Here is a 17,498-nt window from a genome sequence, read left to right as displayed (position 1 = left end):
CCACCAGTGGCAGAAAAATGACATGGTACCAGCCCCTGCTTTTGGCTGTTGAGGCTGTTCCCTTCCGGCTACCGTGACACCTGCTTTGCAGTATTGAGGCATAAGATGTTCCTGGGTCAGCTTTCAGGAAAGATTATGGAGCGGTTCATATTGAGTGCATGCATTGAGCATGCGTATTGAGCATGTGCATGTGCATATTGAGTGCATGGCATGTGCAGGCCAACCAGGGGATCGGGCCCAGCCAGCATGGGTTCATGAAAGGCAGGTCCTGCTTGACCAACCTGATCTCCTTCTATGACCTGGTGACCCGCCTGGTGGATGAAGGAAAGGCTGTGCATGTCATCTACCTGGGCTTTCGTAAAGCCTTTGATGCTGTCTCCCACAGCATTCATCCCATCCAATGCCCTTCTCCTAGGGAAGCTGGCAGCTCATGGCTTAGGCAGGTGTACTCTTCACTGTGTAAAAAACTGGCTGGATGGGGAAGCCCAGAGAGTTATGGTGAATGGAGTTAAATCCAGCTGGCGACTGGTCACAGGTGGTGTTCCCCAGGGCTCAGTTCTGGGGCCAACCTCGTTTAGTATCTTTATCAATGATGTGGATGAGGGGATTGAGTGCACCCTCAGTAAGTTTGCAGATGATACCAAACTGGGTGGGAGTGTCGATCCGCTGGAGGGTAGGATGGCCCTGCAGAGGGACCTGGACAGGCTGGATCAATGGGCCGAGGCCAACTGTATGAGGTTCAACAAGGCCAAGTGTCGGGTCCTGCAGATGGGTCACAACAACCCCATGCAACGCTACAGGCTTGGGGAAGAGTGGCCGGAAAGCTGCCCAGTGGAAAAGGACCTGGGGGTGCTGGTAGACAGCCGGCTGAACATGAGCCAGCAGTGTGCCCAGGTGGCCAAGAAGGCCAACAGCATCCTGGCTTGTGTCAGGAATAGAGTGGCCAGCAGGAGCAGGGAGGTGATTGTCCCCCTGTACTTGGCGCTGGTGAGGCCGCACCTGGAATACTGTGTCCAGTTTTGGGCCCCTCAATACAAGAAAGACATTGAGGTGCTGGAGCGTGTTCAGAGAAGGGCAACAAAGCTGGTGAAGGGTCTTGAGCACAGGCCTTATGAGGAGTGGCTGAGGGAACTGGGGTTGTTTAGCCTAGAGAAGAGGAGGCTGAGGGGAGACCTTATTGCTCTCTACAACTCCCTGAAAGGAGGTTGTAGTGAGGTGGGTGTTGGTCTCTTCTCCCAAGTAGTTAGTGATGGGACAAGAGGAAATGGGCTTAAGCTGCGCCAGGGGAGGTTTAGATTGGATATTAGAAAAAAGTTCTAAATGGAAAGAGTAGTCAAGCATTGGAACAGGCTGCCCAGATAGGTGGTGGAGTCACCATCCCTGGAAGTGTTCAAAAAACATGTAGACATGGCACTTTGGGACATGGTTTAGTGGGCATGGTGGTGTTGGGTTGATGGTTGGACTGATGATCTTAGAGATCCTTTCCAATCTTAATGATTCCTAGTTTTTACTTTCATTAAAAATAATCCAGCCACTAAGCCAGGAAACATGAAATTACTACTGTACCCTTAATTGATTTAGTGGTGGACTTGGTAGTATAGGTTAATGGTTGGACTGGATGATCTTAAAGGTCTTTTCCAACCTAAACGATTCTATGATTCATCTAACAGCATCCATTTCATCACAGCATCCCTGTTTATTAGAGGATTGTTGCTTGAACCACCTCACCGCCTGTCCTCTCCTTTGTGTCATGTACAAAGCAAACATAGGAAAGCGTGCAGAGAAAATAGATACTAGTTAAGCCTGAAACACCCATGCAGCTATGGTGGCTGCTGCTCCTGAGCACAGTAGTGCAAGTGTGGTTTCCATCAGGAGTGGTCCCTAAGCCACTGGTCACAAGAGGCTGGAAGGCTGTGATGGGGGAACCCTGCGAATCCCCCTCTTCCTCCCCAAAGCATCTGCTGCAGGGGTGTGGACTCTGAATGCTACTACTCGCTGCTGTAATTCCTCCGTTTATTTTCTGTCTTCCCTTTTTTGCATACCCTATCTCCTGTCCCTGAATTATTCCTTTCTAACCGACACGAGTATTTCACTTAGATACGACAGCATGCTGTTCTGCTGGCTATTTGTTGTGAGGACTCATGTTGAAATCTTCAGTGTAACTTAATGCTCTTGAATGTTCCTTCTTATACTTTTTGGATAGAGAAGGGGCTTGCCTGACCTATGGGAGCCTGCAGATTGTACAAAAATTGGTCCAGTTCTGTTTCATTTCACATCATTCATTAAAACATGGGTTATTGGCATTGTACACCTGTTGGCTCTGTACTTACTCATGAAAACCAAACATTTCCTTTGAGCTGAGCTACGTATCGTACCATCATTAACAAACTGTACTTTGACAGTCTGTCAAGAAAAACTGACTTACTTTGCATTTGCTGCTTTGCACAAAATAGAAGCACAGTAAACTCTTGTGCCGTAATGATTTTCTGTCTGTCTTGATGGGACATAATGAGATAAATTCAAGTCCTTTTTTGAAGGCTAATTACGTCAAGTACACACTAGATGTGGGCTGCCCTTGTTATATGTTGTGCATTCTTGTGCTTTTATTTCCCCATCTCTATTGTCTGCGTGTGCAAGTGAGTTTGATTTGTCTTTGAATTCAAATTGTAGGCTAGAGAGGAGCCATTTAGTGGTCTCTCCCAGAAGACTCTCCAGTGATTGTATAACAAGTCCTTGCTGTAGGTAGGGCAGCATTTGAAGGTGGCTGTGAAGTAATTAAAAGAACTTAACTCTGTACTAGAAACTGAAGAATGTGCCATAAAGCATGAGGGCAGCTTGTGGCAAGTCCGCTAACAGCCATAAAGAATAAATTCAGCCCTAAATTCACTGGTCCCGGTGTATGCACACAAAGCGGATGAACTGTGTCCTGCAGAGCTCGTAGCCTAGGTATGGAGCACTAGTTGGATGATGAGCAATTCTGGAAATTGGGTTTTTAAAACCTGTAAATCCCTTCAGTCCTGCTAGTTGTTCTTTGCATGTCTTGTGGGAAGAAAAGGGAGCTGGGGGAAGGTGTGTGGGGGTGCCCGGTTGGGGGAGGTCAGCAGGGATGCTGGAGATGAGCACCCCCTAGAGTAGGATGGAGAGGCTGCAGATGCATGATGGAGACGTGGCAGCCTGTGGTGCGCTTGGGAACTGCTTCAGGGTTGTGTAGTGCTTGGTGTGAGAGCCCCGTGGTCTGGGCAAGACTGGAGGTGGAGCCTGGGGGAGGTCCACTGGATGCTCTTGGATCACACCCCTTTTGATGCATGAGTGATCTTCATCAGCAAAGACTTACTGGCAGGCTCTAGGAGTTAGGAGTTGATGTGCAAGTGTCTCGCCTTTCGTGAAGAACCTAGTGAGGTAAAAGGGAAGATGTCAAGGGAGTTTCTCTGGTACTACAAGGAGCAGAGCCAACTTTAGAGGCAGTTGTCCTAGCTGGTCCATCAGAAGAAAAGGGATCGCATATACTTTATATGTGGTGAAGATGAATTCTGTCATACCTGAATTTTAGCACATGACCTTCGTGCTGTGATTGTCTGGGACATTCCTGGTGGGATAATATTAATGCTTTTGCTGTAAGCCTGTTTTCTTTCCAAGCTAGTTACAGCTGGGGGAGTTTGAATGCAGATGGAAAGGCTCTGGGATTTCCACGTAACTTCTGTAAGTCTGATAGCAGACCTGTGCATCATTGATACTGTACCGGGCAGAATTATTTTAGAGCATTTCTGAAGGGAAAAAAGTAGCAGCACTTTAGGGCTGCTTTAACATGTCTCCATGTCTGCTTTATGACACAAACAGAAAATCAAGTTTTCTTCCTTTTGCTAACAGTGAGTTTGTAATTCTGCATATAAAGGTACAATTATAGGGCCAGCTGGTTTTTTACTAGAGCCGGAGAGGATACGTGCAAACCTGTGGCTGTCACTGCCTTCTGGCTGAGTGTGCGCACACAGGTGAAGTGTAGAGTGGTTTGTTTAGATGAAAGAGCACTTGTTTCAGGAGGCTGGAAACAAGATATTACTGTATTCACTTCAAATTATTTAAAAAAAAGAAAAAAATAATTCCAAGATACCCGTAGCCATACATTATATTTGTCAGAACAAAAATAGCTCTCGTATCAAGTCTGTGTGCCTCGTCGTGCATATATGTTGGAGCTGGAAGGAATATCTTGTATGGTGAGCATGCCTAGTTCAAGCTATACCCAGAGCAGTCTGTCTGGAGCACTTTAAAGTTCATCACAGGTTTGCAGGGGAAAAGACCCTAGGGAAGTAGCCTTATCACAGTGTCTTAAAGCTGTCAATCTTGAGATCCCCTCCACCACCGTGTTGCTATTTGTTTGCAGAGACATTGATTTCTGGGTGTAGAACATCTTAAACAAAAACCATGAGATGTATTTTACCTGTTTTTCTAAGACTGAATGAAAAAAACCCCAAACACAATAATGTTTTCTAGAGCAGAGCCCAAAAGGTGTTACCTCTAATGCATTCAACAAGGAAAATAAATACCTGGCAAAGGCAGGTGCTAGAGAAAAAATTAATCAACAGCTTCTCATTTGCTTTTCATGCAGATATTTAAGTATGCACTGTCTGTTAGTGGCATAGACTGTTTTAAAATATGCAAACCAAATAGCTTGTGTTTGTTTTCTACCTGAAGATATGGTTTGGTTTTTTTTTTAAAAGGAAATGTGAAGAGACTAATTTTATGATGGGAGAGCTTAGCCTGTGGTTCTTCTTTTCACAGTATGCAGACCTGGGTTCTTCAAAGCTTCACCCCACAGTCCATCCTGCAGCAAATGCCCCCCTCACAGCTACACGCTTGATGAAGCATCCACATCTTGCCTGTGCGAAGAACACTATTTTAGGAAGGAATCAGACCCACCTACAATGGCCTGTACAAGTAAGCATGTGCTTATAGGGTTGTTTTTAATCCTTTCGAGCTGTTCCTGTACTGTGACTAGACATTATGATCCTAATTAATGTGCTTTTACAGGCTCTGGGCTGGAGTCTGAACTAGTCTTGACACCCTTGTAACGTCACTGGCTTTGTCCAGTGTACCCCTGGCTACACGAGAACAGAGTTTTCGAAGCCTTTTGCTTCAAAAGCTGGCATTACACCCAGGAATCGTTTTTGTAATGAACGGATGCTCCATCTCTTGCTATCGACTCATGGGTGGACTCAGCCAGCAGCATGGCGTTCAGTCATCTGCATTAGTGCATACATTGGTACTGGTGTGGGGCACTCACGTGGAGGAAATGATGGGTAGTGCTTGTCAGCAGTAGGCATGGACAGAGTCTACGTGGTCCTGCTTAGTATCATCTCTTAGCTTATTTTTGATAAACAAGCAGGGAGAGAGCCCTACCTTTCCAAGCCGCCTGGCAATGGTCATTCTTCAGGGTAGCCTCCAAACTCTGTGATGAAAACTGCTTCTCCAAACCTGCGGCAAAAATGTAGAGCTTATCCCCTTGGTGTAGGGAGAGGGTAGTATAACAAGCAAATTGGGGTATTGGAAGTCCAAGGTGGAGTTGATGGAATCAGAATCACTAATTTTGCCCTTTTCCTGCCATCTGTGAGCTATCCTGCCAGCTGTACCTTGAAAGTTTCTTGTTCAGTTTATGTTTCAGATACTTAGGGCCACAATTTGCATGCCCCCTACTAGTCCCAGTGAGTGTTGCACAGACCACAGGATTTTGCTGAGCTGGGTCTGTCATGCTCTGAATGTGTTTTTTGCAGTGCAAAAGTGGTTAAAAAGGACCAAAAAGGAGCTGAACTACTGGGGCAGGAGTAGGTAGAGCTTCCAAGGAACTTGAGCAATGGAGGAAAAAGTAGGTTTATGAGTCCATGCACACTCAGAGCCACTGGGCAATGGTGCAGAGGTGACTGCCATACTGTTTCCTTGCATCATGTGGGCACGGTAGTGGCTTTTTGTGCCTTCATCCCAGTGAATACAGGTGTCCTTCCTAGCTTCCCAAGTTTGCACTTCAGAAAGAGAAAGAAAAAGTCTGTTCCTGTTGGACAGACGCTCTTGCAAAGGAAATTGCCCTTGGCAGGTCTCTGCTTGTCCGCAGGAGATACCTGGAGCAGAATCGGGGCTCTTGAACTCCGTGTTTGCACATGGCTGTTGGAAGGTGTGCTGCAGGGAAGGAGAAGGCAGCCTTAAGTAAGCAATGTGGCAGTAGCTGGTGCTGCAGGATCAAAGTGGTCTGGGGGAGTGAGTCATGGAAGCACTTCTCAGTTTATTAAATAGATATGCCGGTGTCTTTTGGAACGGTAGCTAGGGTGGGTTGCAGCACAAAAAACTTTGATACCAAGGCTTCTTGATGTCCATTTTGCCCCTCGGCCTGACTTAAAAAACACAGATGAATGAGAGACAATGAGATCCAGCATGGTACTGGGAAATGGGAAGGGAGAGGAGTACTCTGAGCTCTGGAAACGCACATAAAATCTGCTTTTCTGTGCAGGCAGAACCAAAGCCAGGGAATGGTACAGAGTTATGCCAGACTGCCCAGTGTCCACAGTGCCTTCTGCCCACCATCGGTGGTGTTGCTCTCTGTCCCTTCTCGGGATGGAGGGGTATGCATCCAGTCTGTCCTGCTGGTGAATTAGCACAGGAAGGAGCTGGCATCCCCGAGGCAGAGGTTTATGCATGCCTGTGACCTGAGTGTAGGGCAGGATTTTCAGAGAGGCACAAGCAAGCTTGGTGACCAGCTTATGTTAAAAAGAAATGAAATTCGAGTGCCTGTCTCCCCCAGGTTTCTGGTGCAATTTGAATCCTGTAGGTAAAGGCTGTAATTTCTGATTCTACAAATACCATGGGGTTTTCTTTTTATGTTTGGGTTTTTAATGCTTTTTTTTTTAAAAAAAAAAATTGTTTGGGGGTTTTAATGTTTGGGTGGTTTTGTGTGGTGTTTTGTTTTGTTTTGAAAGCTTACTATAAGCTAGTTTAAAGCGCAGGCATGGTGCCTGAAGCTGTATTAGGATATGGCTTGACAGAATACTGAGTGCTTCTGGGGCAGATGAGAGGTTTAATGCTGACCAAGGCACTGCTCAGCTTCTGTCATCCACTGCAAACCCCGGTGCAGCAGTTGAGGATGTTGCAGCATCTCTGCTGGCATTCACGCTTACTACCCCAAAAGCAGAGTGGATCATCTGAGCCTTCTCTGTGTGCTTCAGTCACCCTCACTTGCCCTACACATCCTTTCTTGGGATTTTGTCCTAATCTAGCTATATTTATGCTGAAGGTGATGAGGGGGGCCCATGTGCTGCCCTAGCTGAGCTGCAGGGGTAGTAAATGTTGGCAGGGACAGTAAAGAGTAGGTAGTGACACTAATGTTTTAAGCCAGTCCAATTAGATCTGGAAGGGAACATCTCATCGTGAACTGAAACACAAACGAGACAGACTTGAGTCATGACTGGTAGGAAAATATTGCATTTTTTTGGTATGTTTTTATTATTTATTACTGCAGAAGTTAATAATATTCATAGGATTCCCTCAACTTGAAATCTACTTAATTTTAGAGAATACATCAATGTCTGTTTTCAGCTCTACATCTGCAAAGTCCCCTTGCCAGTCGGTATAGCTATAAAATCACATTTTCCTAATTTAAAGCGCATGCTTTTTAGTCCCAAGCTGCATGAGTCTCCCCAATGCCACCAGCATCACTAAAGAAAGCTAACTGCTACACCACTTTCAGCTGCTCAGATGAGTACAGTGGGGGTGGGAAGTACATTTTTAATTAATTTTTCCAGTTCCTTAAGCATATTTTATAAGTAATGATTGGTAATTTTGAAATTAATAGTGCTGCGATGCAGTCTGAAATAATTCTTGCCCTCAGAAAAAAAAAAAAATTTGGTCCTGATGGGCATTTGAGAATTCTCTTAATATTATTTTGTATCTTCTAGGAAGTAATTGCACTTTATTTCTTCTTAACTAAGTAATCCTAGCTTCAGTTCTTTGCACAACATCTCTTTATAATGAAAACATAGTTACATCCTTTTTTTTTCTCCCCTCCCATCTCTGACAAGTACCCCTATTGCTGTTCAGAGCGAACTGGGGAAGTATTTTTAATAGTATGACACATGGGACAACTGAAGATTTTATAGTATTTAGTGTGATATTCTACTTGCAGACAGTTTACAGTAACTTTATTTTGAGTGTGTACATATATGTATTTGTATCTTGAGGGCAATTTATCTCTTGGGTTATATTTTTGAAATATGTGCATCAGCAAACAACAGTTTTGCTGTCCATCAAGAAAAATACCAATATATTTGTCTTCAGAAAGTATTTGCCTCTGGTCAGTAAATTGTGGTGCAGAAGGGGTGAATCTTACCTACTTAGGGTATAAAGTAGCAAATTTCAAAAAAAAAAAAAATCAGTAAATTAATAATCTTTGTCCTTGACAAAAGGAGTTTGGAAATTAAAACAGACTTTCTTAGCAGACCTAGGGCCCCCCTGTTCCGATGGTAAAGCACCATTTTGTTCTCCCAGCTGTAATTTATCAAAGCTTTACCCAAGTGTGGTTTCGGGATTCTTCGAGTAGATCTTGTTAGATATCTGTAGACTACTAAGGACCTTTCTCTGAGCCCCTGTGAGAATGCTAATTTTATAGGTTATGAAGTCCCACTAGCTTCAAAGCACTTCCACTGAAGTTCATGTTTTTAAGCATTCAAGAAAAGCAGCTGACTCTTCCGTACAAAGCAAGTAAAAACCTCTGGTGACTTTACAAAAGTAATAATTTATCCCCCGTTAAAGATACATTGTCCAGTAAGTGTTTCTTGTGCCCGAGTTCTTTATTTTTTTCCTAGACTACTGGTAGCAGTAAAAGGGCAGTAGAAGAAAAAAATAGGGCAATTTAGCAGGTTAAAAACATATTAAAAAACCCCGAGTGCAATATATATAACTCCACACAGCTCCAGTGACGAATTTCATAGTTTCCATTATATCTAAGAGTACAACAGTGCAGAAAATAGTCCTGACTTGGGCTGTACCTTGGTGTCATTAGCTAAATAATGCTGGGTCCCCTCAGTGCAGATTGCGAACAGCTTGCTCCCCATTTGTAGTGATCTGAAGTAATCACAGAACAAAACAAAGCTGATCTGCCATTTCCTAAACTAACTTAGCTTTTGTCTTCAACTGCTTTTCCCCCTGAAGAAAAAAAATATATCAGGATTATTTATTTCCTCTGGCAGTGAGTTTCTCATTTAATCAGAACAGCTTGAGTCAAAATCGTGACAGTGTTTTATCAGTGTTACCAATTTTATAGACTTCAAAAGGGGAATAGGAAAGGGAAATAGAGGAAAATGCTTCTGGTTTATAAGGTAATTTCGTTTTTGCAACATTGCCTGTTTTAAATAACAAATTGAGTTTAATTATCACAACAAAATGAGAAGATGACAGCCTAAGACACGCTGTTAAATTTGTATGGATTTCTAGCTGGTGAAGCTACTTGTCTTTTCAAGGAACTGCTCATGGGTTTTGACAGCTTCATTCAAACTGAAGGGGAGTGTGTTGTCTTCTCTCCTCTACCTCCCTTGGAAAAATCCCAGTCTTTGCTGTATAGCTTCTGGTGGTGCCGTGACTAAAATCCATCCCAGCTTGCTTTGATAAATTTCCCCTTTATTCCTCGTTCATTAGCATTCCCTGAGTACATAACGTGTTGATCTCTTGCATGAGATTCCTGCTTGTCCTTTCACGTTGTCTTCAGGGTGTATCTGCAGCTTGCCCTTCATCTCCAGCATGAGCCTGTTAAAAACAAAATGTAAAACAAAAACTTCTGTAAGTAAGCGGTCTTGAAGTGTTTCCAGGTGGGCTTTGCTTGCCCAGCCATGGCCTTTCCCAGCAGGATGAAGGAAAACAGCTTGCCTTTTGCAGGAGCTCTGGTACCTCTGCAGCAGCTGTTCCTCCTTGGATAGCCTTGCCAATGCCACGCTGGCATCCTGAGCGGGGAGGCTTGGCAAAATAAGCAAGCGTGGTGTGGCTAACCAACCGTGCTAGAGCTTGGCAGGGACCAAGAAGGCTGCCGTTGAGTAGCCACATACGGCCGTTGTTTCTAGTGGCCCGTGTAGATTACCATCTGCTTTGGGGTACATCGAGTGCCTCACTTAGGTGTGATTTGCATGCCCAAGCTTAGGTTTCACTGCTGCCAGATAGCTGATGGGGAGAGGCGGGTGCATGCAGAGGAAAGATTCAGTGTCTGAGTTGAGTACCTAAGTAGCGTGAATACCCCAGTGTGTGTCTTTGTTTAGGACCTAAGGTTGGTAATACAGGGGCAGTGGGGTGAGGAGGGGGAATCTTGCCCCTGGCAAAGCTGACACTGACTTGGGCAGAGCAAAGATTTGCAGTGCCCTTCGCAGGAAGAGCAAGGAGAGCACCAGAGGCAATGCCCTGGGGTGGAGTGCTCTTCCTTTTGGGTTTGAGCCAGCCCTGTGTCTTGTCCTCTCGTGCAGGTGGCTGCATCCTAACAGAGACCACTTGAGGTGAGATGGGAGTGCTCGAAACAAATCCCCATTTTCCTGTTTCTTCGGGTGCTGCTGCAAATGGTCCTCGTGTACTTTTTGGCACATGAGCAATGGGGCATCTCTTTTCAGCCTAGAGAGTAGTAGAGCAGGATGACTGATAATACTGTTTTTACCATGTGTTTTTCTCGCTTTACAAACCAGGACCCCCCTCTGCTCCTCGGAGTGCCATCTCAAATGTTAACGAGACTAGTGTCTTTCTGGAATGGATTCCCCCTGCTGATACTGGTGGAAGGAAAGATGTATCTTATTATATTGCATGCAAGAAGTGCAACTCCCACTCAGGTCTGTGTGAGGCATGTGGCGGTCATGTCAGGTACCTCCCCCAGCAAACCGGCCTGAAAAACACTTCTGTCATGATGGTGGATCTGCTTGCTCATACAAACTATACCTTTGAAATTGAGGCAGTGAATGGAGTGTCCGACCAGAACCCCGGAGCCCGGCAGTTTGTGTCTGTAAATGTAACCACAAACCAGGCAGGTAAGTGGATCTTCAACCTGGGGAAATGTCTGGGGTGGGAGCCCAAGCCAGTCAGACCCAGTACAGACCTTCCTTTGTAATGGGTGGAAATCCCCAGCATGGAGGGCTGGACTGTGGCCTCTTCAAATATGTGTGTGTGGGTGGTTGTGTCTCATAGGTTATAATTACTGCAGTCTTCAACATGTTTCCTTCCAGCAGGACGCACTTTTAGGATTTGGGGCTTTTTCCTTTTACACTAAGCTACTCAGAGATCCCTCCGCTTCTTTGCATTTTGGTGTATCTACCCACTAAACCACAAAGAAAACAGTTGCCTACCCTGGTGGGAAAGGGAAATTTCTAAGAGTTCATTTTGATTCTAAATACCAATGGTTAAAAGGTCCTAACTTTGCAAACAGTTACCATAAGAAAATTGTTTTGAGTGACTTTAGGAAATTTAATCCCACTTCTGCACTGTGATGCTAAAGTGACTGGACTCAGGCTGGTGAGCTATGGTGTGTTGTCACTGCTTCTCCAACAAGGTAGGGCTGAGATGTCATTGCATACTGTGTCCTTCTTGGTTTTGCACTGTACAGGCAGAGATGTAGACTGGTTTGTTCCTTTGTCCAGGGCTCAGATCTGTCTGCCCTTCCTTTGCCCAGTGGTTGAAAAGAGCTGTCGCCTTGGACGCAGGCAGGGAGTTGCCATTGTCCCCTGTCATTTGGAGGTGTGATGGGAGGCAAAAACATGATTACATCTCCTTCCATGCACATCAACACACCAGCACATCAGATGGCTTCTGTAAGCCCTGTAAGACCTTTCTATCCTTCTTCTCTTGTCCCTCATTGCTCTGTGTTTTTGTCTACCTGGCTTGCTTCCTGCCATTTAATTCAGGACTCCCCAGTGGCACTTGTCTGCTGTGGAGCCCTTCCAGGAATGTGAACTGGTGGCATTTAGGACTGTGAGGACTTTGCTGCCAGATCACCAGAGCCACCCCTTGCCTTCTTATATACAGGGCTTAGCCAGGAAACCCAGTGCAGTATGCAGTGTAACAGCTAGATGGAGATTGGCAGACCCTCACTGCGGAGCAGAAAAATGCTATCTGGAGCAGGGCTGCATTTCATTCCTGCTACCCAGGTGTACGTGTGCGGGCTTGGCAGCCAGCAGCAAGAGAGTGCGATTGCATCGCAATTCATCAGATACCTGTCCTAGTAATTAGACTGGATTGTTGAAGTGTTGGACAGATCATTCAGATATATCTCAAGGAGAGGAAATAAAGGCATGCCGGGGTTGCTGCTGATGGATGTGGCAGGAAATCTTCTGGAGGAACATCAGTGGATGGCAGTGTGACACCTGTTGAAGGCACCTGTTTAATGCAGATCAGTGGGTGTCACGGTCCTAATGCTGTTTACTGTTTCCCCGTTGTGAAGGCTGCTGCCAGTAACTCTGTTGTTGGAAAAAGTATATTTTCCTGTTAGTGGGTTTGCATTAGTATTTCATTGCTGGCATGTGCAGAGTTAAATCCACATAAACTTCAGTAAATGTAGCTGCAGGAGAGGAGATGATACATTGCTGATCAGTGCAGACTGTGAGGAAATGGTCCCGGTTTGTGAGTTATGTCCTAAACTCCCCATCGTTGCAGCAGGATTTATCCACGTAGCTGCCTTCCTGTGCATCAGGCCAAGAATAACCCCCTCGCACAGTTATCACTTCCAGCCTTGTATTGAAGGGTCCGTTATAGGAAATGGGAGGCCTGTGATGAACATGGCTTATGCTAAGGACAGGTGGGTAAGTGTAGCTTCTGGTTCAGTCTTACTGTTTATCCTGGTGGAGCTGCAATCCAGGGAGATACTAATGGATCAAGCCATAAGTGTTTAATTCACTGTGTGGTGTTGGAATTGCATCTGTGTGCTCTTGTGTTTAATTTAATTCAACAGGAGGTTGAATCAAACCTCTGTCCAAAACAAGGAGTGGTGACTGTATTTTGTTGTCTTTCTGACTGGTCCCACCACTCGTTCAGGAGGAGAACCAGGCCTGTCTGCTGGAGCTGTAACATCAAACATGCTAATGTGCTCCTTCAGCACTCCCAGGGATGATTATTGGTTTGTCCATGCCAGAAATAAAGCAGCCATAGAGGGGGACTTTGTAAATCAGACTAGCTGTCAAGCATGCAAAGTGGATATCTGTTTTCTTAAGGTATCTCTGAAAAATGTTCTTTGAGGTGAGTAATGGAGGTGTACAGGTGGAGTGTTCCTTGCGTGGCCATGCCCAAAGATGCTGGAAATCTCAAAAAAATCCTTACTCAAATAAGAGCAGGCAGGGCACATGGGGCTTCAGGGAGTCTCATCACACTCATCTTCCCGCTGAAATTACTACCAAGAGATGCAGCTCTGGGGCCTCATCCTTTCCCTTGCACAGGTTTTCTGATGGTATGATTATATTTTTGTGAAGGCTGGTGTAATGAAGTTGAGTCACTAAAGGTAGTGACACAAGGCCAACTGCAGCAGTAGGAGAAATCCTGCTACAAGAACTGCTGGCTGCGGAAAATGAAAAAATTGCATGCTGTGGGATAGGTCTGGCTGCTGGAGTCCCGCTGGCAGGTATTCACTAACCCAGCACTGCAGAGAAATGCCAGGGTCTGTTTTGTTGGCTTGGCTTTTGTCCGTCCCAAAAAGACCATGCTAATTTCAGGACTGCAGAGAATGCGCAGGCAGCAGGGTGCTGGGCACACCACCTTTTCTGTGCATGGGAGCTTTTGGCAGCAAAAACTACCTCTGGTTTGGGGTCTCAAAGGGATTATTTCCTGAAGAAAAAGTGTTTTTCTCCAAAATAATTTGTCCCGCTTCCTCTCTCCCCAATTTAAAATAATGAGAAAAAGAATTGGCACCAGCAATCAGTCTGGCATTTTCAGACTGATGTAATTTTCCTCTGAACTTTTGAAATCAGATTTGGAAATACAGCAAGGAAACAGTAATGTTTTGTGTAGAAGAGGAGGCAGATCAGCTAATCTCAGCTGGTGACCCCAGCATGCTTCTGCTCCCCTAGTCCCTGGGGACCTGATGATACTTGGGATAGGACTGGTCCACACGGGACGCAGTGGCCTTAGGCTCCAGATACAGGACTAGTTCCCCTCTCACCCTATTGCAATCCCCAAACCTCTGTTGTTTCTGTGGAATTTTGCAGATGTTTTCTGCTGGAAAACGTGTATCTAGAAAGGGTGAGCAATGCCACAAGCCAGGGGAGGTGGAAAGTGCGCTGGCCTCCACCCTGACTACCCTAGAGCTGCTGCAGGCAAACAGAGGACCTTATTCCTTTTGTAGGCACATGGGTTGGCCAAAGCATGATTCTCCCCATGGGAATGCTGCAAAATACATGCCCAAGGGACTTCCCAGCACAGATGGCAGGGAGCCATCTGTAATGCACTCTCACAGCACATTAAAAAGTGTGCCTCATGCACGTGGGCTGGATCTCAGTGAATAATTCATAAGTGGCAATGATAGGATTGAGTTAGCTATCCTTGTCTCATTCATGAAAACTTTGCTCAGATTTTTGTATTTTTGAAAATGCCACCTAATGCCCCTTTTTAGATGGTTTCCAGTGAGCAGTCTGCATGTGCTGCTAATATTGAAGTTTGCTTTTCAAGTGACAACTGCATGACATTTTTTCTTTCTCGGCGATTTCACCAAACTGGATGATTAAGTAATGCTGTCACTCTAGACAGAGATGTGCATCTCCCTTGAGGTCTTTCATCTTATCTGCCCTGTATACAGAAAGCACCTACCATGACGTCTTGGTCAGACGTGTGTCTTGTAATGGGTCCGTAGGGAGCAAGCAGTTGTGATTCATGGTTGCCTGCATGCCTGTTGTAGCATCATAGGAGCACACCAGGAAGATGCAATGTTTAAAACCTTTCTAGGCTTAAAACCTGCCAAAAGTATCACTTTGCTTTGCTTTTCGTTTCCAGCATCTCCCATTCTGGGCATGGCTTCAGACACGGAACTGGCCTGGAGGTGGGGGGTGTGAGAGTGGGGCAGTTCTCCTGCTGGCATCCCAAATGCCACAGACTCCTTTACACTAAAAGACCTTCTCTGTGTGTGTTTTCAGATAAGCCCCTTGCCTGTTTTCTGTTCGGAAAGTCGGAAGCCACCATTCAGTCCCCTTCTGTGACCTGTATGATATTTCCAAGGCTTTTGGGGGAAAAGGGGAAGAAAGATCTGGATGTGCTTGCTAACAGAGGATTTAGTGTGTCTGGAGCCTGCATGCTCAAGGAGGCCAAACCAGAGATACAAGTTGTATCCTGTGGTGCAGCAATGCTATTTAAGCAAAGGTGTTGGAGGACAGGGCCTGGCAACGCTTACTGCTGCCTGGGAGGCATGGCTTTGTTCTTGCTTGACCAAAAAAAAGCCCTAGATGCTTGGAGCAGCTGGAAAGCTCTTGGAGCAGGGGAGTGTGCCGAGAGTCATGATCCTCACTCTGATTGTGTAGGCTGGGGTGCTGTGGTGACGGAGCAAGGGAGAAGGTGTTTTCCTCAGCACTTGGGATGCACCAGTCTTTGAAAAGCAGCCAAGGGCGATTCAGAAAGGGAAGCCTGCAACGTAGAGCTTGTTGCAATCTTACATCAGCAGCTGCGTGCTCTTGAAACCAATAGACTGCAGCCTGTACAGTCTGGGAAGAAAACATCAGAAACTGAGGCAAGAAGAAGGCTGTGCTGGGAAGCATGTTTTCAGAGATTGCCTGTGGGAATGGGACTGGTTCAAGTCTTGTAAGGTTCAGGGTCTGATTCTTGCAACTTTAAAGTCTCACAGACTTGTTTGGTTTGGCTTGGGGAGGGGGGCAGCTTGCTTATTTTCTTTAGGAATAACAAAAAATTGCCAAGAGGATGCTTCAGTAAATGCAGCATGTTGCATGTATCTCACATGAGAAGCAAGACTGGTTTTGCAGCTCTACTTTTCAACCAGAACTGCTGACCTAGGGCCTGCGAAAGCTTAAGCAGATGCTTATTTTTGGAAAACTCCCTTTCCACAGCCAGGGTGGTGAGCAGGGCTTGCTTGTAAACATCCATTGTAACAGTACTTGATCCACTGAGCTGCATCATCTTCCCAGCAATGGTCAGTAGTGGATACCATAGAAGGGGTATGAGCACGAGGCAGACACGTACCAATGCTTTCTTAGAGTGCTCTCCAACCTCCGGGGACAACCTTTTTGTGCTTTATAGCCCTTAATGGATTTTTCTCCCATGAATTTGTCTAACCATTTTATGAACTCTGAGAAAATTTTAGCAGCTGCAGGCAATCCTATATGAATTTGGTATGTCTGATAGTTTAAGCTGTGCTTTAGATTCACGTTGGTCAGAGAGGAGCTATTAGTGGCATAAATAGAGGGTTTAAGGCTTGCAATTGCCCATCTATTTGGAAAGCACTGTCATTTAGAGACGCCACACTAGCTTCCAGTGCATTAACACAGGTATTGCAGCATTTAACCTAGAACGATGTACTCTTGAAAGCCAAATGTAATTTTCCATACCAGGATGGGCCAATACAGGGGTATTTTAATAAGTAGAGGTAAACTAGTACTGCCTTGAAGACCATAGTCTCCATTTAAACCTGGGTGCACCCTGCACAGTAGTGTGTAGCAGCATGGCTGCACCTTCACAGCATGGCTGTGAACACCCTTCGTGCCCAGGGAGATGCAAGAATGAGTATTGAGCTACCAGGGAGGGTTCACGTGGGAAGAGAAAATAACTTCATTTGTGAAGTCCTGGTCATATGCTGGTAATCAGCTTCAAGAAGTATTTTGCTTTATTTTTGAAGCATGGTCACATGTAATCAGAGAATGCAATTGAAGGTAGTTAAAAAATGAACACGCTGGCAGAGCAAAGTAAAACCTGAAAGCCAGTGTTGCACACTGGTTTTTGTTTGAATTTTTTTTGTGTTGGCCGCATTTATTCTGAATGCAAAATCTTCATCCACCATCCTATTCCAGAGTCACGAGTTCACCCCAGCCCAGATGGCTGGATGTCTGCTACTAAATGAATTATGGATCAGCTGAATATTTTACAGTTTTATTTATAACTCCCAGTTGGTAATTGCTACTTTTTCATAGTTTGTTATAAGTCTTTTTGTTGTACTTGGAGTATTAGAAATACATGCTTGAATATTGGAAGAATTCTTTGGAATATGAAAAAAAAATCCCCAAACTTACAATACGACTTTTAGTTAGAGGTCATTTTTATTCTTGAAGTATGTGAGACAACCCTGTTGTTGATGTATGAGGACATTAAAAGATTAAATAAAAAGCATTTTCCTGCATCTACAGACAGACCTTTCAATTTTGATATGAAATTAAAACATCTTATTTATAGATGAAAAGGAAAATAGTAAGAAATAGCCGTCCCCATCCACCCTCCTCCTAAAAAAGGGAAAGAGAAAGGCGCTGAAGTTCTTGTGATGAGATTCAACCAGTTACATCTATTGCGTGTTGTGCGGCAGGGTG

At 45.0% G+C, this 17,498-nt stretch overlaps 1 protein-coding gene across 5 annotated transcripts in view; it reads left to right on the top strand.

Annotated features, from left to right (window-relative positions):
• EPHA5 (EPH receptor A5) overlaps window positions 1-17,498 on the top strand; it is a 186,592-nt gene that overhangs the window by 92,803 nt on the left and 76,291 nt on the right. For all 5 annotated transcript variants that reach the window (XM_075709041.1, XM_075709039.1, XM_075709040.1 and 2 more), the window contains exons 3-4: window positions 4,777-4,932; window positions 10,695-11,030. In XM_075709041.1, coding sequence (XP_075565156.1) covers window positions 4,777-4,932; window positions 10,695-11,030 — 492 coding nt within the window. The remainder of the gene's footprint in view (window positions 1-4,776; window positions 4,933-10,694; window positions 11,031-17,498) is intronic.

The sequence above is a fragment of the Pelecanus crispus genome, chromosome 4 (genome assembly GCF_030463565.1).
Source record: "Pelecanus crispus isolate bPelCri1 chromosome 4, bPelCri1.pri, whole genome shotgun sequence".
Classification (NCBI taxonomy): domain Eukaryota; kingdom Metazoa; phylum Chordata; class Aves; order Pelecaniformes; family Pelecanidae; genus Pelecanus; species Pelecanus crispus.
The sequence above is the reverse complement of the archived record's forward strand: the minus strand, read 5'-3'. Positions and strand labels throughout refer to the sequence as shown.